This window comes from Neofelis nebulosa, chromosome 3 (assembly GCF_028018385.1).
Source record: "Neofelis nebulosa isolate mNeoNeb1 chromosome 3, mNeoNeb1.pri, whole genome shotgun sequence".
NCBI classification, from domain to species: Eukaryota; Metazoa; Chordata; class Mammalia; order Carnivora; family Felidae; genus Neofelis; species Neofelis nebulosa.
Window position 1 is genome coordinate 83294362 of NC_080784.1, and position 9405 is coordinate 83303766.

The 9405-nt window shown below is 37.8% G+C and overlaps 1 protein-coding gene across 1 annotated transcript in view; it reads left to right on the forward strand.

Annotated features, from left to right (window-relative positions):
* Positions 1-5157, forward strand: part of OTUD4 (OTU deubiquitinase 4) — a 46414-nt gene extending 41257 nt beyond the window's left edge. Inside the window, exon 21 of the mRNA XM_058721261.1 lies at positions 183-5157. Within this exon, the coding sequence (XP_058577244.1) occupies positions 183-1391 (1209 nt within the window). The 3' untranslated portion in view covers positions 1392-5157. The remainder of the gene's footprint in view (positions 1-182) is intronic.
* Positions 5158-9405: the final 4248 nt, after the last annotated feature.

Genomic DNA, 9405 nt, shown 5'->3' on the forward strand with positions numbered 1-9405 from the left:
TGGGTTCATTTCTAGATAGGAATAAAGAATGGAATCTTAGAGCAGTGATTGAATTTTGTAAGTCCTTTTCATGTTCTATATCACAGTGATTATATGGTCTTGGTAGGCACGAGACATTTGATGCACTCACTCTAAACTTCTTTTCCCCTTTTTGTTTATGTTACTGTTTTTGTCTCTTTTAGGCGTATAGTTGTCCTATGTGGGCCCCACATTCTTACCTGTACCCTCTGCACCAGGCCTACCTGGCAGCCTGCAGGATGTACCCAAAGGTCTCTGTCCCTGTGTATCCTCCAAATCCTTGGTTCCAGGAAGCTCCTTCTGCTCAGAATGAAAGTGATTGTACCTGTACCGATGCACACTTTCCTATGCAGACTGAGGCCAGTGTTAATGGTCAGATGCCACAGGCAGAGATCGGACCACCAACATATTCTTCACCTCTGGTCATCCCTCCATCTCAGGTGTCTGAAGGTCACGGACAGTTGTCTTACCAGCCTGATCTTGAATCTGAAAACTCTGGGCAGCTTCTTCATGCTGAATATGAAGAGTCACTAAGTGGCAAGAATATGTTCCCACAACCGTCCTTTGGACCTAGTCCATTCTTAGGCCCAGTTCCTATTGCACCTCCTTTCTTTCCTCATGTTTGGTATGGATACCCTTTTCAGGGATTTATAGAAAATCCAGTAATGCGGCAGAATATTGTTCTGCCCTCTGATGAGAAAGAATTGGATCTCCCCCTGGAAAATCTGGATCTGTCTAAAGAATGTGGTTCAGTTTCAGCAGTGGATGAGTTTCGGGAGGCTAGAGGCGAAGGCACACATTCTCTCCCTGAAGCTAGTATGAGTAAGCGTGAGGGCCGAGCGGAGCAGTCATCCCAGACACCTAAGGCAGATCTGGCATCGGCTACCATCCCTCCTGTAGCAGAGGAAAAGGCTCATCTTCCCACTCAGATTCTAAACCGAGAGAGAGAAACTGTGCCTGTTGAGCTTGAGCCTAAGAGGACCATTCCAAGTCTGAAGGAGAAGTCAGAAAAAGTGAAAGATCCTAAGATTGCTGCTGATGTGGTCAGTGGGGCCAACTCTGTGGCTAGCAGAGTGCAAAGACCAAAAGAAGAGAGTTCAGAAGATGAAAACGAAGTATCTAATATTCTGAGAAGCGGTAGATCCAAGCAGTTTTATAATCAGACTTATGGAGGCAGGAAGTACAAAAGTGATTGGGGCTCTTCTGGTAGAGGAGGTTATCAACATGCGCGAGGTGAGGAGTCCTGGAAGGGGCAGCCAAGCAGAAGCCGAGATGAAGGTTATCAGTACCATCGAAATGTCCGAGGACGGCCTTATCGGGGGGATAGGAGGAGGTCTGGGATGGGAGATGGCCATCGGGGACAAAACACTTGACGGTCGCTGCTGTGGTATTTTAGAGCAGAAACCTCTTCTTAGGTGGAATGTTTCTGAAGGCTTTAACAAAATCATTAAATAAAAACCCACATTGGAACTATCTCCTCCCCTCCCCCTTCACCCTCACTCCCATCCTGGACAAGAGATTTTGGATATGCGTTCAAGGGGCAGGTGAATTCCTGGCATTGCCATTTTTCTTTGTTCAAAATCTGTTTATCAGGTAGCTGCCCCCATAAAAAGTAGAAAATAAGTTTGTTAAAGTATTTTTTATAAACAGCTTAATATAAAACTTAGATTTAGTGTTTGGTTTTTTTCCTTACATAAGTTTAATTTCAGATGTTGGAAATGTGTGCTTTATAGTGTTTACTAAAGTGACAAGAAAAATATACCATTTGACACACTATAGATTCCAAAACATAACATTGCACCAAATAGAAATGTATATTTTATTATGCAATGCCTTAGTCATAAACTGGGCTCAAATGATTCTTAGCCTAAAACACTGTTGTCTTTTGAAATGCTTCCAACCCAAAGGCCTTTCATCTCAATATCTGTCAAACTTGAATAATGTCTTCTCTTTAATATTACACATAAGGCAGCCTATTAACCTGTGTCTTAGAAATGTTGTATATAGTTCTTTTAATATTCATAGGGTATATTTTTGAATTTTGGTGAGTATTTGTTGAACTTGAGATCGCATACAAGACAGATGTTTAAGAAATAATAGGAAATCTAATGAAATGGCTGTTTCCACCAAGAATTCCTAGCACTGGTGTAAATATCATGGTGCCTACTTGAAAGAAATGTAGATGCTATGCATTTTGAAAATAATCTGCATCTGTTAAAACTGCAGAAGTTTTTTAATGCCACTTTAACACTAATGCACTGACAGATTTAAATATTTTGTGAGAAGAAATGTTAAAAAAATTTTTAGCTTGACAGGTTTCTATGGAGTTACTGTGTTTTGTTTTTCTCTTTGCACCATTGGTTATGTGTATCACTTTACATTTGCATGTTCTACTTGTCACATGCCTGGGACTATTGTACAAAAAAAGGATGATTGTGATTTCTAGTTCTTTTCTAGAGGATGCTGCTAGAAAATGGTTGCTTTGCATTGTATAGCTTGTTACCCCTTCTGTAACATCTCTCTCCTGATCCTGCTTCTTTTTGGTCTTTGCAGTATTTATGGAAATTCCCTTTGCATGTTGCACTCTCTTCTCAGTTGGAGATTTAACTGAATCAACACAGTATTCATGCATCTGTGTTTGTTTTCTTTTGGTCAGGAAGTTTGAGTGCTATGCAAATGATGTAGTAATTTCCCTTTGCATGCCATGTGTAATATACCTAGCCAAAAATAGTTTTTTTTTTTTTTAAACGGCAAATTACTTTTAAAAGCAAATACAATTCACTTGAATTTGACAAACTGAAGCAGATGAGTTCTCTGGGTTCGATTACCCACAGGAATGTTTGGATGCCAGCTAGGCTCAGTTGAATCTCCACTGTACTGTAATGATGGTTATTTACCTCTGTGTTGTTTTAATTACCTAATGTCTGTGTAACTGCTGATTTGAGTAGTGATTAGTATTTAGATGTTTTGTGACATAGGATTTTAGAGAGCACTTTGGAAGATAACGTTTTATTATGATGGTGCTAGGTAGGAATTTGTAAAGATGGATGGTCTTGTGGGAAAAAAAAAATTTGAGAGAACTTGTTGAAAGGAATTTCTGTTGTCATCTTCTAAGCTAGAACAATTGGGGAAAGTACTGCTGAAGCCATTTTTATCTTAGTTAACAGAAACAGTTATTAATGGAATGAGATTATAGGGTCCTCCACTTTCAGCTCATTTTTTATATGTCACATTAGCTTACCTGATAATTGTTATGAAAACACATTTAGATTATAATGACTAGATTTTAATGTTCAAAGACGTTTGATCTCAGGAGTCCAAAAGAAATTGCTCTTCCCAGTGTCTTTGATCTTCTGACTGAGATTTGATCGATTTCTTCTGGACACGTCTCAAAATTGGATAGGAAAGAATATCATTCATGTTTTTACTGTCCCTGTGTCTTACCTCAGTTAACAGAATATATAGTTCCTGCAGGAAACACTGATTTGCTTCCTGTTTCCCATATCTTACCTCCAGGACATGACGGAAACAGTGCTGAAAGAGAACTTTAGTAGCAGATTGTACTTTACTCAGTGACCTCTGGACTAAAAGGATTCTGACTTTTGATAATTAGTTTTAAAATTACTGGTCTTTGCATGAAGGTCAGTTTTTATTTTCCCTTTAGTTTTGTTTTAAATGTATTAGTGCAGGGGATTTTGCCTTATACTGTGGTCAAATTAGGGCCAAGCAAGCTTTTGTCCTCCTTCATTTTAACTGAGTCATAAGGTATGTTGCTATGAGATACAACGTTCCTGTATAAGAGAAAAACAAAAGCTTAGAAGTGAGAATCATTTGTATTTTGAGTTGGAAATTATGGAACTTCACCATATTACGATTATACACATTTTGAAGAACAGATGTTTAGAATGACCAAAGCTCACCTGTTCATTTTAGTTAGTTGCTTTTGCTGAACTTGATTCCTGTCCCTTTCCTTTTAGCGTCGTGTATATTTCTCTTCCAGTCGTTTCCTCGTTTCCTCTCAGATGCATCTTCGGCTCTTGTTCCACGCAGTCGGTGGCAGCAGGATGCCAGCATCTGTGCAGTCCTTGTCTTGTTTCCTGGTAACCCATATGTTCATTTTCATGGCTGACCTAAGCTCAGAACCTGCCTTGACCTGGCAGGAGTAGGTCTTCCCAAACCACGATGCTGACAACAGCTTATTTGATGCAAACTATGTATATTCTTGCAGTGTGTTTCCTTTGTGACTCAAGGTTGAATTAAAATGCCTGTGAACTGCAAACTTGCTAATGATTGACTTGGTGCAATAAAGTTCCTTTCTGACCATTTCTGGTTTAGAAAACATTCAGCCATCCTAGAAACTAGCAATATTTATTTATGCCTCATTTATTTTACCTTTGGTTTTAGATGAGGTAACCTTAGTCTTTCACTTATGGGTACTAAGCAAGGTCCATTTTAGTGTAGCTGAAGAGAATGCATATTTGGCTACACGATTTCTGTTTACTGTATTTTGCTTCCTATTTAATGTCTAAATACTATTATGTTTTTGTTTAAAATCTTAGTAATGGCTCAGTTCCAATATGTCATTTTCAAAGAACTAAGGTTTTGCTACTAGCGTCAGCCATTTACTCTCCCGCTAATTGGGATTTCCCACTAAATGGGAATTTTTTTTCCCCCCTGAAATACAAGTTTTAGAAAATCTTAGAAGAGGGGTGGGTGCATGTCTTAATGCTGGGAAACAGCAACTTTGGGGTTGAGTTTACTTGAATGGATTAAAAATTGCATTGTTACAGAGCTAGAAGAAAATTTATGTATGAAAAATGATAATAGCCTTACACTGAGTACAAATAATACGTAAAAGCATGTGAAGATGTGATCATTTGTGATGTTACTTGTAAAAAAAAAAAAGTATATATACATATCTTTTGAAGTGTTGAAAGGAAAATAGTACTTTATATTCTTTATCATATCACTTTTTGTAAGTGTTGGATATATTCCTGTTTATTTTTCTATGTTCTGTTTTGTAGCCTTAAGAAGTGTTTCAAACATATCTGAATGTATAAAATAAGAGTAAATGCCCTACATGGTGTGATGCTGCATTATATATAAAACTGTGTGCATATATTAAATTTTGTCTCTTGATTGTGCTTGTGATTCTTTGGTTCCAGGGTAAACCAAGTAATATAGCGTATAACTCTTAAGAGGAATTTTAGTAAACATCTAAAAATAAGAGATGGTTTCCATGCTTTTTATCCAGTCAGAAGATAATTCTAGTATGTGAAACCAGAAACCATGTGGGATTTATAATCTGTGGGGTAGGTACTGTTGTTTTCCCTACTTAATATATGTAATAAAACTGAAATTTTAAAAAATAGGCCAACTAATTTAATTTGGCTAAAGTCATGCAGCTAATAAGTGGTAGAATTTGCATTTGTACCTAGCTCTGAGTGGTTTTAGAACTAGTGCTCTGTCATTTTTTCCAGCATTCATTAAATGAAATGGGATGTGTAGACTACAGATTTACAGATTATTTACAGTATTTACAGATTAAATGGGTTATTTTAAAGTTAGTATTCAATACAGGCATACCTTGTTTTACTGCACTTCATTTTATTGTGCTTCGCAGATACTGTGTTTTTTATAGGTAAGAGGTTTGTGGCAACCTTGCATCGAGCAAGTCTGTTGGTGCTGTTTTTCTAACACTTGCTCACTCTGTCACGTTTTGATAATTCTCAGTATTTCAAACTTTTTCATTTTATTTGTCATAGTGGTCTGTGATCAGTGATTATGATTTGCTGTAAGCTCAGATGATGGTTAGCAACTTTTAGCAATAAAATGTTTTAAAGTTATGTACATGGTTTTTAGACATAATGCTATTGCATACTTTAATAGACTATGGTGTAAACAGTTACAGGTACTGGGAAACCAAAAAAAAAAAAAAAAAACCTCTTTCGCTCTCTTGGACCCACAGTATTACTGAGGTGTGCCTGTAATATTTGTCTAATGAAGAAAGGTAAAACTATTTGAAAGTTTTATTTGAAAACAGGGTACCTGGATGGCTCAGTTGGTTATGCATCCAACTTGATTTCAGCTCAGGTCATGGTCTCACCCGTTCATGGGTTCAAGCCTTGCATCAGGCTCTGCGCTGACAGAGTGGAGCCTGCTTGGGATTCTGTCTCTCCCTCTCTCTCTCAAAAGTAAATAAAAACATGAAAAAAAAAATTAAGACCCAGCGGGTGTACATAAACACTCTGAAACCCCAAATTTCTTAGTATTTGTTTAACCTACTCACTATATGGACTTTGTCTAAAGAATGGCTTTCCCAGGAAGGAGAGCCTGAAACAAAAGCTTCTTTCAGTAACAGGTGTTTGATGGAAAGGGAGCTGGGAACAGGGACAGCAAGCTGGGAAGGATAAGTTGGTTAGGCATGTAGGCCTGACCTTGGGATTGCCCAGGCAGGTGAGTGAAGTATCACAGAACCTTGGAATGGAGGGAGAGAAGGAGAAACAAAGGGAAGCATTTATCTGTTAGCCGAGTGAGTGCCATAGACTTTCCTCATGTTGGAGCATGAGGAAAGCAAGAAGGGTGTTACTCGGTGTTGGGTGGGGCACTTTCTGAATTTGGTCACTTGAAGTGGATGGATAAAAAGGTGGCAGCAGGTGACCAGAAGTGTTCTATACAGTTTCTCTTATTAAGTTGTCTATAATTAAAAGGACTTTCCACTTTTGAGTATTTTGTTGTATTTTTGCTTAATTTGGCCGTTGGGTCCATGTTTGGGGAATAGTATGAGAAAGTAAACTACAAAAGAAGTAAACAGCTTCCTTTCATAAGCCTTAAATTTATAAGCTCTTCAAGTGTAAAGCTACAGACACTGGTTGTAAACATGTTAAGAGGCGTTTAGATTGTTCATTAGAGAAGTTGGAGCTTCAAAGTCCATCCTTTTTATGTACATAATATTTCTGTAACTAGATTTTAGTTTTCACATTCAGAAAAAAAATCGAGATCAAAAGATGCAAATACAGAAGATGAACAGTGTGATTCTCATGGCCTCCTATCTCTTTGAATATTTTACTTAACTGTTCACAATAAAAATTCTGGGTACTAATTTTTTTCTTTTAAATGAAAACCTTGGCTTTAGGCTAACCAACTTCAGATGGAGTAGAAAACCAGACTAACTGCTGTATGTATGTACCTACCTGTGTATGTACCTGTTACTATGACTATGTAGCTTGTTGAATGTTTCCTGTGTATTACTTCCTAGACCAGAAGTTAGTTAAAAGTATTTGAATTATGTATACTTTTATAGGGTATATAGAATTATATAGGGTATATTCACAAAGTAGGGGCCAAAAGTGGAGGCCAGAAACCCAAGGTATGGACATACAGTGACACTAAGCCTGCATTCCATGAAAAGGGATGGATGGACATGGTTGACCGTTTCATTAGCCGTGAACTGTGTAGATACGGGAGAGACTGGGGCACGCGCAGAGTTGGGAACTGGAACTAACATTTGCATTAAAGCCAGGAGCACCCCAGCAAAAAAGGCAATCCTAAAGTAAGATAAGCCTAAAAGCCCCAAACACTGAGAATGTGTTGGCAAGCTAAGATAAAAGTAGTTTCTAGCTGGTAATATATGTGGGTCACCTAGCCAGAAACGAATGCAGAGCCTTCCATGAGACAGACCTCAGCCAAGGAGGCAAAGTTACTTTAACAGGAAGGTCGTTTGGACTTAACTGCTTAAATAAAGTTTTATTTCCCTTTCATAAGAAATCTCAAGGGAAGTGGTAGGTGGCAGTTGTACAGTTTTAATGTGAAGACTAGCATCCTTGTGGCTTTCTTGGCATTTCCCTATGCCACTTTATGGTAACAAATCCACAAGAAGTATTACCAGATATGTATCTCCTTTTCTTAATAAGTCAAGAGGGCTTCCAGAAACACTCCAAGAGACTTCTACTTTGAACTTACTGGCTAGAACTGGGTCAACATGGCCATGCCTAGCTGTAAGAGAGACTAGGAAAATGAAGAACGACTTGTCATGATTGTCTTTGCTCATTTATAACCCACTGTCCGGTGCTGGGTACATACTACCCTATGAAATTGCAAGGAAGGAGGTGCTGGTGAGTACAAGGTTGGGAAGGAAAAAGGGAGTGTTTAGCGCACTAAACCTTGGGATTTTCACAGATAAAATACCACAACATCAATTCATTAATCAAAAAGCAAGGGAACAATCCCATCAAGAGTAAGAGGTAGCAGAAACAGTTAAGTGGACAGGATCTAGGTGGTTCAAAAATACTGAAAGACGACAATAAAAACTAAAAGCTGTTGAAGAACTGCTATCTTGGTAATTCTAGCGGCTGCCTTAACTGGTATTTGCTTTATCTCCTCAATCCCTAACGAGCACGTAAAAACCTGTAATGAAGGCAATGAGAATCCACTAAACCTGCCTGTATTCATCCTTTCCTCTCATTTCTTCATGCCCATGCTGATTTCTGTCTCACCTGACATTTATTCTGCTTCGCATTAGATTATCATTTGTCATTGTAGATGTTACTTTTTCTGGGAGCTACCTCCTTCACTTAGCCCTGACTCTCCAACCCAGAATGGTTTCTCTTCTGAACCAGAGTGTGCATTCGCCAAACACTGGGTTGTGAGCTTGACATAAATGTATCTAAATGGATATGGATGAAATTATAAACTGAGTTATCTCTGGCCACGATGTAAAAGGCAAACTACATGCCAGATGTCAAACTATGCAATTATAAGCAAGAGATTCGGGACTGGGCTTCAAGATGCTATGGTCTAGTATCAGGTAAACCTAAATTGCATAAATACACTGCTTTTGTTAATACTGCTGTACACTAATTGAACATAATACAGATTCTCTCTTTATTGAAGGTTTAAAAACTTAAATGATCTCTAAACAGTTGATACATACAGTATATGAAGTTCAAAAGGTAATGGCCATATGTGTATATATCCCCTTTCCTTTGCCTGTTCTTTAGCCAAGTTCTCATTCCCCAAAGGCTTACTGTCTTGAGTATCCTTTTGGTATTTTAATATTTTATATATTTTCAATAAATGGTGTATTTATGAACTGTTGCACCATTTAGAGATATTTTCCAATCAGGACATAGCAATCTTTCCAAATTTAATAGCTAACATCTGCATTGGTAGTGTATTCGAGTTGGTTTTTATAGAAAAACTTTTGTGTTAGCAACTGTAAGATCTTTTCTATTGCTATATAAAAGTTTAACATCTAAATCTGTATTTTAAAAATTTCATTTACACAAACAGTATTACAGTTAATACATATTCTGTCGTCAGCAATACGTAGAAAGAACTGTGCTTATCACAAGTGTTTTCTTTAGGACAGAATACGGAATCAGTAAG